General features: G+C 44.7%; 1 protein-coding gene across 2 annotated transcripts in view; it reads right to left on the bottom strand.

The window, feature by feature from the left end:
- Positions 1-794: 794 nt before the first annotated feature.
- CNNM2 (cyclin and CBS domain divalent metal cation transport mediator 2) overlaps positions 795-15750 on the bottom strand; it is a 186963-nt gene continuing 172007 nt past the window's right edge. For both annotated transcript variants that reach the window (XM_048858151.2, XM_048858150.2), the window contains 2 exons: positions 12276-12460; positions 795-10048 (listed from right to left, as the gene is read on the bottom strand). In XM_048858151.2, coding sequence (XP_048714108.2) covers positions 9839-10048; positions 12276-12460 — 395 coding nt within the window. In that variant the 3' untranslated portion in view covers positions 795-9838. The remainder of the gene's footprint in view (positions 10049-12275; positions 12461-15750) is intronic.

Consider the following 15750-nt stretch of genomic DNA (forward strand, 5'->3'; position numbering starts at 1 on the left):
TTAGGGATGGACTGACAATTCAGTGCACTGAAAAACAGTAAAAGCAACTCCGGGGCAGGATTACACTCCTTCCAGTTCAGTAGCCCACAAGCAGGTGAGGGATATTGCCCTCGGAGAATTAAAACAGCCTCCACTAAAGAGAAGACAATCCAAATGGGGCTGATTGAGAATTTCTGTCCTGGTCAGTTTTATTTTGATGTTATTAAAAAAAAAATGCTCCTGGGAGGTAAGAGGGACAGCCCTAAATAGTAGAACTTGGCTAAATGATTTGGGGTGTGGGGCACAGGGAGATGAGAGGCATGAGAACAAGTCACAAATATTAGCACTCACCAAGAGCAAACACCAAAGCTGGGAGAGAGACTGGCGTGGGCCAACTTTCACCTGGACATCGTCTGATAAATCAGTATGATGGCTCCAGAGAAGAAGCCAAACAAATGTCACCTTCTTCAGCAAACAGAGTCCAAGTAAAAGCCATTTTCAGAGCAGAGCAGTCTGGAAAGAGAGTTGGAGTGTGGGCAGGGACAGTACCCACATGCACCATCTACCGCAACTCGAGACCTGGGTTTACACAGCTGAAGCTTCTGTGGAATTCTACCATCAAACCTCGTTCTGCAACCTAGGTAGAGATAACGTGAATGAAGTCTGTGAGGTGTAACAGGAAAGTAACATGGTAATTCATTACTTTACATACACACATCTGACTGAGCAGCTGTGCAACCCATCCCAAGTCCCTCGGCTGGCTTTCCAGATGACATTAATGCACAGCCTACAATAAACACAGTGCAAGGGACACATTACACATCACTTCTATTTAATGGCAAACAAATCTGTGATATTGGAAGAAAAGGGCGTAAAGAAGGGATTTTACTAGAGGAAGAAAAAGGAGACTCCTACTAGAAGTGTCCTGATGGAACATTCCACCAGGAGCTAGTCAGCCTGTGTTCAGTGCTGTCAACTCCTCAATGTTCTGACAGACAGGAATGGACTAGTGGGAGTCTTTTTTGTCCCTAACATATATAGCTCTGGGCCCCATCCAGTCCCACAAGAGCCAGTGGCAAGACTGACTTCAATGGGAGTGAGATCAAGCTCTCTGACACTCTTGGCAACGTAAGAGGGCAGCAACAAGCTGGGGAAGTATTCATCATGATCTGTGATCAACAAGGAACCCTGATCTGCTGCCATCACTGGATTCCTTCTCATGAGGAGGAAATTATCAATCTGTCCTTTAAATAAAATAAAGATGAAACATGGAAAAGGGAAAATGCATAAATTGGAATGTTCAACAGAAAAATCATCATTTATCTAAAAAGAGCAGAAATAAACAAAATGTTTTTAAACAAAATCACAAAATATACAAATAAATCAGGTACAAAATAAATAGGAGAGATTGGAAATCTACAACACAATTGGAATAATTATAACATTCATTCGTACGACAATCGGTTTATGAAATGTATACACTTCGTTCATGGATTTCATTTGTGCTTATTCAGGTTTATGTACACAATTTGAAATACTGTAGTCAGAATACTACATCTCTGATAAAAAATGGAGTAATGTACAATATGATACAATTAGTGAAGACCACATATGAAGGAATATAAGACATAGTGAAAAGGCCTAGGAATAGCAGCATAATCTAAAGACAATTGTGTAAGTTTAAACAGTTGTGAACATACATTTTAAAGGTGAACTTCAAAGCTTTTTGGTGGAGAAAAAGGAAAAGTTTTACGAATAGAAGTCAAAGAAAAACTGTACAGACTTCAATACGTAGTCGTACAGGTTTTAAAGGTAAGGTTTAAATGTAGGAGAATGGCTTGATTTTAGGGATTAGGTGATGTAGCTGCTGTTACAGAGAGACAGCTGAATGTAGAACCAGAGGTCTTGGACTGTTAAGTGACAGAGGGGCATATTTGCCAACAATTTGGCTTCCAGATTAAATTAATTTGGCATCAACACATCTGCACCTTGATTTAGTTACTAGTCTGGGATCTCAAGTAGCGTTAAGAGCAAACAAAAGCTTTGCAGTTCACCCCCTAGGGCCCAACCCTACAATCCTTGTGCCCTTTAAAATCAGCAGGAGTTCGGAGGACAGGAAATGCAGGATCGGACTTGAAGGGTACACCCGCACAGTGTTTCGGAGCCTCCCAGCCTGGGACAACAGTCTTGGGCTTGGTGGCGCTCTAAAAGTAGCTGTGTAGACAGCACTTTGAAGTTGCAGCTTGGGCTAGAGCTCAGACCCTGAACTCCACCATGGCTATTTTTAGAGTGTTAGCACAAGGCCCACTCGCCTAAGTCCATCAACCCAGGCAGGGCGGATCGCTCCCATGGGCTCCAAAATGCTGCGGAGACGTGCCTTTAGTGTCGGAGGGGCAGGTCCTGAGATTTTCCCACTATCCAAACGCCATGTGAGTGTGCAGCAAAGCTAAGACAGCAAATCTTTGAGTGATGTCCCCTCCCTCTTTAATAGCCACAGTTATTACGGGTGGAGGATCAGAACAGTACAGTCAATTACTGCCTTCTGCAACTGCATGTGGCTAGATGTGCAGCGTTTCTTCTCCTTCCCCCTAACTCAACCAAAGCAGTGGGAGGATGGCAGGGAACTAGACACAGTCAGAGCAGCAGCAGTGTCAGAATGTTGCATCCACGTACCAAGAGACTATTATCCAGAATGATAGAATGCATTAGCTAAGCGAGACTCCAGCAACGAAAAACCATGGAACATGGACCCTAGCAAGTAGGAACTGTGTTGGAAATTATCGAGCTACCACATGTCTGTTGCCTTTGTGAACACGGGCTCACAAACCTAATTAACTTCTTAGTGATCGAGGCACTAACCTATGGATGGGCCCAGAAGGCATTAATGCAAGTATCTACACTTTCAGTGACAGGTGTAAAACCCAGGTTACCTGGTTACCCATCTACCTGGGTTCTGCACTCACTCCAGATTCAGAACATGCCCCGCGTGCTGACACACTTCTGCACAGAATGGGGCACTTGAGATCTGCAGCACAGAAGAAACCAAATTTTTGCTCCAAGAGGAGCAAATCAACCAAATGCTGCTCGTCAACCAGATTCCACTTGCCCTATGTCCAAACACTGCCTCACAAAGGACAGAGACCTCTAGAGATACCAGCACATCCCAGTAACTCCTTGAGCGTCACAGCAGCTTACAATCTCAGATTTCGTTCATGTAGACTCTTTGCTGTTGCTGATGTTATGACTTTCCGCTGTTGCTGATGTTATGACTTTCCATTACTAGTGTCTATAAAATCTCAACCACCACACTGCAACAGACAGGTTCTCTTCATAACCCTCCAAATCATTTAGAGAAGAGGAAAAAGATTGACTCAACAGCAAGCACGTGTCTAAAATGGAATTAGATTTTCTTAATAGCATTTTCACGGCAGCTGGGAAGGCACTTTACTCTGCAGGATTCCAGCCGCCAGCCCTGTTCAAAGGTAGAAGTCTCAGGAGAAATCATGAACAATAGATTTGGGGTGGGGAAGGTGAGTCAGAAATCCCAAGAATCTTATCTCAATGTGAAGAAATATTATAATGGAATCAGACCTGAGGGACGCAAACATGACTAATTAACAGTCATCTTGGCTTGCAGATGAAGATATGACAAGAACAAAACCAGGCAATGGAATTTAATCCACTAATATACACACACTGTAGGTTTTTAAGGGTTTGATCCCATCCATAGGTGAGACTTTAAAGCAGCATGTGAATGGGGTGGGTAGGACGGAAGAGAGGGCTCCATGTGACTCACAGAAACTAGGTGTTCAGACGACATCTAATGTGTCTCACACGTGCACCAGAAGTCAGTGCTAACGACAATTAAACATCTCAAACCAGGCTTCTTCACTGGGCAAGAGGCTGACTGCATCATTTTATTTCCATGCCTCCTACATTCACCTTCCCCAGCTCAGGAGGAAAGAAGCTGGGATTTCCTGCATTACCGAGGTCTTCCCCCTTCTCTCCTAAGGTATGCTCTAGCCACCCCAGCCCAGTTTCCCAGGTGTTAATGTAGAAAAGCAATAAACACATGAAATCCAAACTGAAAATCTAACCTGTGCTATTTAGGAGAGGGAAGTACCATTGCCATAATGCGCCTCGTGCTGAACATGCCCTCATGGTGTGGGCAGCTAACACTGTAGGGAAGCAAAAGGTGGAGAGATTAAACAGAACATGGAGAGTGGCCTTCTGGAGGAGAGGGGTAGAGCAGGACAAGGAGGCGAAACCCTGATAATAATTTGGGGGTGGTGGTAGTAAATGAGGCAAGCCTAGGTTTTGCTATTAGGCTCCTCAGTGCCAGCCCACACTTGCTATATGCGAGCTGCCGCATCATGTCAGCGTGCCGTTGCGGTAGCAACACTTCAGAAGCAACTCTCCCCAGAGAGACCACAAAGGGAGGTGCACTGGGACTAGCGTGCAGAAACACAGCATAGCAGTTCCGCTAGTTACTCATTTAAGATCTCCCACACACGTGCTCGCTTTGCCCCCTAGTCAGAACCAGGATGAGGGTTACTTTCTGCAATAATTCAGCCAGAATAAACCACCTGGCCTTTGGCATCCCTCATCAAGATGATTATTTCCCTGTCAGAAGAGGCCAACCCCCTATTGTTCTTTCAATCCAAGGGTCAAGTACTTCTTTAGATCCTTTTGAAGCCACAGGATGGACAGCCTAAAAAAAGAACACCACACACAAAGCCAAAGCAGCATGAGGTACAGCAAGTCCAAGGTCTGTTTCACACAGTGCTATTGAGCATACCCCAGGTATGGCATCAAAGTCTACAATATACACATTTCTATACAACATATTAATGCCAGTCAGACACCTTCAGTATAAAGTCTCAAGTTATAATGTTAACAAAGATACTGTAATGGTAACACCCATCCCTCCCCAAGTTTGCTAGTTCTAAACTAATCCAGACACTGGATAACGTAACAACTGGTACACAGGTACTAGTTTTAAACCAATGATTTGTGTATTCAATATCCTATCACATATGGTACGTATATCACATGGGAATGATCTGTGTGTCTATTCTATATCAGCACGAGGAAGATGCATTTCCCAGCAGGTCCTGGAGAACTTGGTCACCCCCTCTGTCATCCTTACCTGGGATGCTAGCGAAAAGACAATGCTGCATTCTGCCACTCACAAACAACTCCCTTGTGGCGGAGCTCCACAGAGATCACGTGAAGCACCACTGCACCCAAAGGGGGCGGAGCACTGGTGCTGTCCAATCAGCCACTCCTTTTTCCTTTGAGCTGCTTTCAAACAGAACACAGCAGCAGCTCCCTGCATCACCTCCTCCAAGGCCAAATCCCAGCCTGTTTAAATGCCTGCCCATTGAGGGGTTAGGAGCAGCAATGGGGAGGTATTAGCGGGTCTCCCAGGTGCCACTCACTTTTTCCCCTTCCCACATGCCTTCTCCCCAGTCATCTTTCTCCCCAGGAGAGGTGAACGCCAAGGGAACATTAACAGGAATATGAGTCAGGAGGAAGTGTGTGTGTATGGCATTACCACCACACTGCTAAATCTGGCGCCAGGTTAGACTTTGACTGCCACATATGGAAACAATACAGGGCACCACACGGAGCTCAGTATAGGAACAGGGACACAAAATGGTCTGGGAGAAGTTGGAGAGAGAATTGTATGGGAATGAAAGCAACAACCAAGGCAGGGAAGTACTGTATAAGCCTGCCCCTTGGAGCTTTACTGATGCATCTCAACCCTGATCTATAGCACCCCCTGCTATGCAATCCTGGGTCCCCCACTCAGTTTTGACAACGCACATCAATCCCAGGCTGCACTGGCTATGCCAATCCTGGGCTATCCCACACCTCTGCCAATGTACCTCAATCCTGGCCTTCATTCTCTGCTATAACCCAGTCCCAAGTAATCCTTGGGGAAAGGCTTCCCACTGTGCAGGGATTTTGGGATACAGACAAGAAGCAGATGAGGGCCCTGCAAACTCTCACCTGTGATTAGGATCTGCAGAAGGGAAAGGTTATATGCTAAATCCACCTCCACACTCAGAGCTTATGTGCTTCATATGATCTCCATGTCACCAGAGTCAGCCTTGTTTGGAGCAAGAGATTGTCATTATAAAGCAAGAATATTCCTTTCCTCTTTACAAAGATTTGGCAATACACAGAATTAAAAATCATGGTTACAACAGATTCAGGTTCATTTCATTCAAACAGGATTCAACCAACAGGAGTGTAAAAATTAATTCACAGTTGTGCATTTAAGATATTAGTGTGGAAAACCTCACTTCAAAGAACTTTTGTGCAAAAACTGTATTGACATAAGAAACTGGTGGCATGCCTTCCTGCCTCCCAGAGACCACCAGCTAACAGGCTGGATTCTGCACTTTGTGTTGCACTTCGATGCAGGTGGAAGAGGGAAACAATACAGGCCACAGGAGCCAATGTTGAAAGATACCGTATCCTTTCTACAAATCAAAGCCTTGCAAAAGGACAAGGACTGAAATCAAGTCCAACGGTTCCCAAAGCTTTCAGCTGGTGCCTTGTTTCATGACAGTGACTGATTGACAGCTCTGCTTTGGGTGTGCATGGCACTGTACCGCAGCATCCAGAACCTGAGCACCCCTGAATTTGGACAGCCAAGCGGAGACTCACACAATGCTATGTCTGCTCTGGGTAGAAGCTTACGGCACAGGAGGAGCTCTTGGAAGCCTGGGGATTTCCACTGCAGCAGTAATAGACGGAACACTATTTTTGCAAACACAGGTTCAAAAACTAAGACTGGTTCTTGAGTTGGGCTTGTCTTCCCTCTGCTTGCATTGGTACCTGCCACACGGCCTGCTAGCCATTTCCCTCGGAAGCCCATCTCTACTGTGTCCCGCTTCGCATTTCAACAGCCCCATGTACTCTTACAGCAGAGAGACTGGATTTTTTCAAGGAAGCCAGTCTATGGAAAGACAGCATGCCTTGTCCCTGAAGCCAATTCGTGGGAGCTCCTGTCCCCCTAGAGAGGATGTCCATTTTCCATAAAAATCACACCTGTGACCAACTAGCTTTATGAAAGTTTCTTCACCTTCTCTTACCAAATTTGGAAGAGTGATGAGGAAAGTTATGTAAAACCAGCCTGGAGAGTTTGGACTGGCAACCCACGGACAGAGACAGGAGTTACTCGCCTTTGGGATGACATGGCTTTTGTGGTTTGTGTTACAGGAGAACAAATATTTTCAAAAAAGCCACAACACAGCATGAAAGCCAGAAATTCAGTCAAATTAGAAATCTCCCCGGCAGAAAATTTCCAGCAGGTCTGAGACTAGGCATACTGCGTCCCAGGGTTACCAGGCTCTGCATCGCTTTCAACAATGGTTCACAAGTAGGAACATTAGGGCACAAAGGCAGCTTAAATAAAAGGGACCAGAGCAAGGAAACAGATCACTCCCTTTATGGGGATTAACGTCATAACATTTCATCACTCTGCTCTGGCAGAAAAGGTGCAACGTTAGCAGTCCTCCTTGAGACAGCTAAATGGGGGGCTGCTGGGGCTAGACAATTAGGTGCTGTAAATAACCCTTGAGTTGCCAGCTCCATCCGAGGCATGTGTGGCACATACGTCCACAGGTGGCTGCAGTTCTTTTGCAGCGCTGTACCAGAGCCAACGGGTGGGCCAGAAAATGCTGAAGAAAACAACAGGCACACAGTTTAAAAGGAAAAAGCAGGAGCATTTTTTTAAAGTACAAGGTTAAAAAATGAGGGAGTTAAGTTTCAGGGCCGAATTTCCCAGTCTGACGATTCCACATGTTAAATACCATGCATGGAACTACCATGCCCCCATGGGGAACTTTATTAACTGCCCTCAAAAGGGCTGGAGTGCCTTCTGTGAAAGGGGCCAGGAACTGCCTCTCCCCATGCCATCTCTCCTTGAGGCGCACAGAGGACCCGTCTGTGGTCCCTTCTCAGAGTAAACAGCAAAATTCTTCTTAAGGCCTAAAGCAAATGGGACAGACTCCCATGTAGCAGCAACGTACTCTGGCCTCCCGCAAGGAGTTGCTGCATGAAATACTGCACCTTTCAGAACATGTTTGCACAGACGTAACTTGTCTCGTAACCACAGAGAAGGCGCTTCCCACCTGGACTAAGGGACGGGGGAGGCAGCTCTGACACCAAGGATTCCACAACTGGGCTTTGCTTTTAAGCTCAGAGTCCGGTAAAGCTTACGTGAGCATAAAGGAAGAAAATGGTCCATGACAATCAGGCCACGGGACGTTCTTGGAGCAGTGCAGACTGAAAGTCAACAGAGAAACCACCATGCGGCATTTGTTCACTGACAGACTCTGCATTTTGGGGGTTTACAATATACAACACAGTGAACTCCCAATGAACGTGCTTCCCCTCCACTCTGAGGCCAGGCTCCGGGATGCCTGGGATGGGCAGGTGGAGTGGCACTGGTGGCAGTCATGGAGGACGCTACTGTGGACAGCTAGAAGAACAACAGATAAAAGGGAAGAGGGAAGAAAATCCAGCAGCTCCTCAGAAATAGGGGAATTGCCTGGAGACTAACCTCTCCAATCCCTGAAGTGCAATATGCTCCCTCAAACTCCCTCCACAGATCAAGCTTGTAGTGGAAGTTCTTGGTCAGTCTTTGGGGAGATCAGAAAGGCCCTGACTCCACCATGAAATCCATCTTGCAATGGCAAAGGTTCAGGATCCACCTGGAGGATTTGCTTTGGACATTGTTGTAGCAGCATCTTTTGTCTTAACACAAACAACAATTCTGGGGGAATGGTTCGTCCTGAATTCTTTCCCAGTTATTTAATATGCCCTGCAAATATGCTTTGGGTAAAGAGAAGGGCACTCAGACTACTTCAGTATGTTAGAATTTGAGATTGGACATTTTGGGGTGCACGCTTTCAGTACAGCAGGGGAGGCAGGGAAATTGACCATGTGATTCCCAGTAACATTAATGCAAATCCCAGGGGGACAAAAATTGCCCAGTACACTACTAGGGAAATTTATCCCAGTCTGTAATTTGATGAGACTGCAGTTATGTTGATTAAAAACCCACCTTCATATTCAAAACACACAACATCTGTGGAGGTTACAAAACTGTAAATGTAACAATCTTTTTGTTTGTTTTACAAGGAACCGTCTGAAATTTCAGATATTATGAACGCATGCAACCAAAATAACCACCCCTTCCCTGAAACTCAACTGGGGAGAAAATAATGCCCATTCCCCCAAACTTCCATACTGCTAAGCCCCAAGTTCCTTGAAATCTCATCCATTCTTTGTTCTCAGGACACATATACATATGGGTACCAGTTGCTGTTTTAACAACAGGGCAACAGACAGGACCAAAAGGAGGGGTGGAAACAGGTCTATGACACTGGAGCTGATTCACAAAGTCACAACAGAGCCTATTTGGGGAAGGGGAGGGACAGCAACAATTTAAAACTCTGCAAAATTCTTTTTAAAAACATGATCTCTCTTGAAAAAATAATCAGAGCAGTTTTAAAAACTTCTCTGCGCGCATCTAGGAAGGAGGGAAAACCAATGAGGATCAAAGATACGGCTGAAAAAATAAACACGATTCTACTTTGCGAGGAAGAATTCCATCGTTCTCCAAAGGGCACTCAACATGCCCAAGGTTTGTTTGGTTTTTGTCTTGCTGTGTTCTCGTTTCTTCCTCTTCTGTTCCCAGCAAGGGCGCTAAGTCTTTGGTCTCAGAACACTGGATGCAGCACAGCATTGCAAGCACATACTAAGAGCGTTTGCAGTCAAGAAGGAGCAAGGACTGGTCCTGCTGAAGTGATGGGTGGGAAAGGATGCAGATTGTTAGCTCCTAGATGGAGCCTTCGCTGTGCATACTGTGATTGGACTTGTTGTGTGTCACGCAGTTCTGTTCATTCAGCAGGTTTGCCGTCTCATCCGGCAAACCATCATGTAGCTCCGTAAGAGTCAGTTCGATTTTAGTGTTTTCACTGTCCGAGGACTGAGGTGTCTTGTCCATCCGGGATGCCATCAGGGCATTTTGGTACTGCTGTCTTGAGATCTATTTCATGCAAACAAGGGGGTGGGGGTGGGAAACACACACACAAAAAAGACACAATAACACTTTGGTTTCTAATGCTGGTGTCCTACAGGACACACTATGAACATAAACTCTCTCCTCTTGCCAAATTCTCCTTTCAGCCCTGTTTTTCACGGGATCGTCCCACTTTCTATAAGACAAGGCTGAGTTCTGCAAGCCTAGTAGGATAACAGAGAATCCTAACTTAATATCATGATGTGGTGACAGTTCAACGTGACACAACATTGTGATGATAATGTTGCCACGTGGTTCTATCCTGTCTCAGTGTTGTGATGCATGGATTTGTCTCACTCTCAAGAGGCCCAAGAGACTTCTAGTTACTCCTAGCTGAAAGCCACTGATGCTGTGATGCAAATTTTTAGGGCCTCATCCAAAGCCCATTGAAGTCAATGCGCTTGGGATCAGATTCTTAGAGCCCTCTGGAGGAAGGGAGTCAAACAAGTGTTGCAATTCTGACACAGTTCAGCAATTCATGGTCTCACATGCAGCGTGGGCCAAATCCTGAAGTCCTTGCTCTGATTCCAATGGGTATTTGCCTGAGTAAAATCTGAGCTCTACATAGGGCCAACATAGATCATAGAATATCAGGGTTGGAAGGGACCTCAGGAGGTCGTCTAGTCCAACCCCCTGCTCAAAGCATTAGCCATTTGAAAAGTATCTTAGGTTAGCCAGCTTTTTGGGGTTTGCTATACTGGAGTAGCATATAAGTCAAATATTTCAATACCTTTTCCTGGTACCTGACGCTCCAGAGGAAAGAAAACCCACTAATTTCACACTATACCCGATAGTAGTGCCATGCTATACATGGGGAAATGGGGAACTCCTTCCTGAAAACAGTGAGCAAACCCCTTGCACTGCATTGGATTCACCTTCCCAGTTATATCAGCATATCGCTGTCTGAAATGATGTACATGTAAGATGACCCCAACTTCTGAGCAGCAACAACAGACTGACATGTGGGTTGGGAAAATGAAGGAGGTGGGAAAGGAGTTCTGCTTCTCCCTCACTAGGATCGTATTTCTCAGAGCAATTTCAAGGCATGCGGGTGCAACATAAACTTGGGTTGCCTCTCAATACAAAAAACTAATTGGTCATTGCAGTGTATAACAAGGGCCTGTAACACTGACAGTGAACTCTCAATTCACCCTGGCCAGTTTTAAACCCTTATTAATGTAAGTCTGTAAGACTCAGTGCATCAGTTGCTCGGAGCACGTGTCTCTGTGTTAAGACAGCATCACTTAAATCTTATTCCCAGTATACCTGTGAACATAATCAACATCTCAAACATTAAAAAGATTTTTTTTATTCTCTCCCTTATTTAAAGAGTTTTGAGTATCTGATTAACTGTGGCAAAGGGCAAAACAAGTTGAAGTGCACTGTTCGAGCAGTGTGCTTACAAAGAAAGTCTGAATGTAAGTAACCAATTGAAAACGGTTTTGTTTAAATTAAGCACCACGATCATTCAGGGACAGTGGGATACCAGCTTCCCTAATCTAACGGGGGACTTCAGCTAGGTTTGAATTTCTGGTTCCATCACATTGGTCTGCTCATCCCACAAGATCTCTACATATTTCAGCACCTTGCCTGCTTATCATGATGGGACACAGAGAGCTGAAGAACAGAGCAATATGCATGTGCCCAATGGTAGTTAGCACGAGAGGTGGGCCTGACATGGGGAGTCCAGATGCAGAGATGAAGTCAAGACTTCTCCAAAGTTGAGGAAGGGGAACAAGCTGGGAGGCAGGCTGGATTCCAAGTTACATTCTGGGCCAATTTTTAGTTAGAAAAATAAATCAGTTGCAGCCACCAACAAATTCTTCATTCTTCAACTAATGAGAGTGGATTCAGATTGTTCAAAAGGCTTTACAAAACTTCACAGCAATAGATGGGCTTTCAAGACTAACTCCAGTGGAAATTTTTTTTTTTAAAGCTTCCTCTGAAGTGCTGGTAACCAGAAAATGAAGTGACCAGTCCGATTTCACTGTCCAAACCGAGCAGTGGAGGAAAGTCAACCAACAGCAGAAACAGGGGAAAGCAGGCAGTTTAAAATGACTACAGCTTGCATAATCTTAGTTGCTCTTTGTAACTCAAGGACATAACAGATCTGCCATCTCCCTCCCCTTGCCTCTCAGCTCTGCAACGTAGTGCAGCTTTTCTGAGAGGGAAGCCCCACTGACTCTTTTCCTACCTTGACAAACTGAATATCTGAGAGTGCTTTCACTGAATAGTCTGGGACGTACACCTGAAGAAAAGATGCATTCAGCTGATTGTTGCTGCTCCCCAACGTTGGTGTCACTGCTTCAATGCGATCACCTCGATTTAGAGAGTCCGAATGATTCAAGCCACAAGGACGAGGGGGTGACTTGTTTTCAGCTGAAGAATAGGAATGAAGAGAGAAAAACTTTTTAAATAAAGTAGGAAACAGTTAGTAATTAGTTCTCAAAGACATTTGTTAACCCATGATATAGCACGGAAGACTGCACAGGTACTTAAGTCATTGAGTACACAAAGTACAGTTCAGCAGCAAAATTACCATGAGTGTTAGGACATTTTAAATCCTGAGCTAACTCATCACATCACTATAGCTAGGATAACCTGTAAATGATTATGATCACGCACATTGTACAGTGCCTTTCATCCAGGGACCTTGGAGCCATTTACCAATATTTACTTCATTACACCATTTAGTACATTTCACCTACATCACAGGGGTGTCCTCTACTATATCACATCTGGTTGCTTCACAAGGTAGGGTGCATCCACCTTTAGAGGCTAAGGGATGTGGTTCTGATGGGCCAAAGGGCTCTCTCTTTATTTCATCTGTTTCTGAAACATTCTCCCTGACACCTGCCAGGGCTCAAGGTTTGAAGGGATAACTTGGGCGGATGCAGTTCAGAACCTCTGTCAGCCAGATGAGACAGTGGGACCAGCGAATTACTCTACTCCCTATGGAGAAACACCCAGATTCTGGAAAGGCCTTGGCGTGCTTGTCCTCTGGATATGGCAAAATCATGACTGATCAGCTTCTTGCTCTCACTTTTTTCTAAAGTGCTGAGCTTTGCTGGCCGACCAAAGCATTGTAGCCATCCCAGAAGGGTGCCCTGGCCATAATGTACCTACTGCAAATGGTCCCTTCTGGCTTTAAACTACGAAAATACTAAAATGCTGCTTTCCTTGTAAGATGACGTTCACTTCCTTAAGTTTCCACCAACTCAATGCCCTACACGGACTGGGGCCCTACGACACAGCAAAAGAGACCCACAGCAGTGAGTCTAAGAGGCCAGGTCAACTGACTTGGGCTCACATGGAAGGGCTACAAATAGCAGTGTAGATGTTCGGGCTGGAGCCCACACTCTGAAACCTGGTGAGGGAGTTGTGTCTTGGAGGCCCAAACAGGCCAGGTCCAAACAGCTACATTGCAATTTTTAGCCTTGCAGCACAAGCCCGAGTCAGCTGACCCAGGCTCTGAAACTTGCTGCGGAGGGGTTTTTTGCTGTGAAGATGTGCCCACAGAAATGCATTCCAAAATGCAACTTCCCAAGACTTTTAGCAGGTCCTCTTCCCTGTCTGGATGCAAATACTGTGTGTGTTGATCAAGATACAGATTATCTGCAAGATCAGTGTGGTTTTGGTCCCTATCAGGCCCAAAGTTCACCTATTCCAAATTAAAGCTAAACCTGGCTTGTTCTGAAGAGCTCATTGGGTAGCAAGTGCATCAAGTGAGAGGTCTCACTTTAAGACGTCATGGTGAAAGCCTTTTTGCATGGACTTAGCAAACAGCAGAACAGCATCTTGACAGCTGGAGCCTTTCTACAAAGGAGCTTTGATCTTAAAAGGTTTCACAGTGCTCTGAGCATTGTCTCCTTCACTTAATCATAAAATTCTTAAAGCCCTCCTTGGTGGCTGGACACAGATCTGCCTTGTCATGGGCAGCACAGCCCACTCTCTGCACTGGCCACATGGATATGCAAACCATGCCGTCCTTGTAGGAAAATGAAATGTGGTTCTTCACTTCTTGCGTTCTTTTACCTTTTATCTCTTTCTAAAGTCCTAGCATCTCAGACTCCTCCTGGCTTATGGCGGAATTGAAGTGACCCTCCATTTGCCAATTGCTTTTAAAATCCAGTGGCTACTTTACATCTTTCATTTCAAAACAGCAAGGAAGAAAATAAAGGTTTTGAGAAACAGGCAATTCTGTGCTGCAATTTCCATCAGCGGGGCAATCATTTTGGCCTCTAAGAGCAATGCCAAGCTTAGACTCAGAGGCAAGCAGTCAGATTTCTGTCAGCCCTCCAAGCGGATACTCCCTTGTCGTCTTGGAAAACCACTATAAGGCTACAAAGGCTATTAGCAGAAGCAACCCAATGCTACTAGGCATCTTTCTTCACAGAAAGTAGTCTGACAATATGCCATCATTCTGTCAACAGACCAAATCAGTCAGCCTTTGCTTTGCCGTACTGATGCACAAAATACATATCTATGTGGCAAGAATAGCACATCACTAGTTCTTGGAAGAAAGTTTTTTTCTGAAGTAGCTTCAGCATCAGTGTGAATCTGACATGGACTCCTGAAATCCCCATTTATCAAGGGTAAGGAAATTATTAGAAAAATATGGTGAATGAAGGGGGGGAAGTGAATGGAAAGAATGCATGTGCTAAAAACATGGAGCGGATGGAGGCAGAGGACAGAACAAGAACAGCGAGCATGCAGGAGAGCACAAAAAGCAAGGGACTGAAAGCTTGGCTCTTCCCAAATTCCTACAGAAAGGATCTAATGGCACAAACCACAAGCCTAACAGCGAGTTACACATTTGGGATTAACACAATGGAACCATTTTCAGAATGCCCCAATACCACAGCCGAGAATCCTGGTATAGTCACCTCTTGTACCACATGTTCAGCAACACAACTGACATTGAGCTGCATTGTCAGTTGCCATTGCAACCAGGGTTACCATATGATTTCATTTCAAGTGGTATATCCCCTCCCCCCCCGCATTATTATTTTCCATTATTATTTTATTTCTTTCAGTTGGAAATAGCTAGGAAAAAATGTCTGGCATTTATATTGGAAATAGTTTGCAAGTGTGAGGGGTACATTTAATTTGTTAAATGGACAAATAAAAAAAAGATGATCTGGGCACAGCAAAATAATTGAGCAAAAAAGATAATCAAAGCTGCAGAGTTTCAAGAAAAAAAATAAAGCCATCAAACAGTTTAATTAAAGAAAGATTAAACTTTTTCCCCTTCAATTTTAACCACTGGAAACTTTAACTGGGCATGAAAAAAAAATCCCCTGCAGGGCAATAACCTGTAGTTTGTTTGGAATGTGCGTAATACTAATTTTAGGACAGAGGGTAAAATACAGCAGAAAGTTAAAAAGAGAGAGGAAAAACCCAGGGAGTAGATGCCGCATAAACACCAAAAGCTCAGGAAATGGCCAATGAATGAGAGCTCCTTTTGGTTTGTATATTAAAGTTTGGGGAAAAGGGAAGGTTTTGTTTTTTTAAGCACACACACACATATTGTCCTGTTCATGTTCTGGTTAGAGGTACAGAGAGACAGTGGCATTAACATGAACATGGTAACTTCAATGGAAAACAAAATTTCAGCACGGCTCAGCCTCTGTTGAGGAACAGTCATTCCAGTACACTCTGCCATTTCC

This window comes from Caretta caretta, chromosome 7 (assembly GCF_965140235.1).
Source record: "Caretta caretta isolate rCarCar2 chromosome 7, rCarCar1.hap1, whole genome shotgun sequence".
Taxonomy (NCBI): Eukaryota; Metazoa; Chordata; order Testudines; family Cheloniidae; genus Caretta; species Caretta caretta.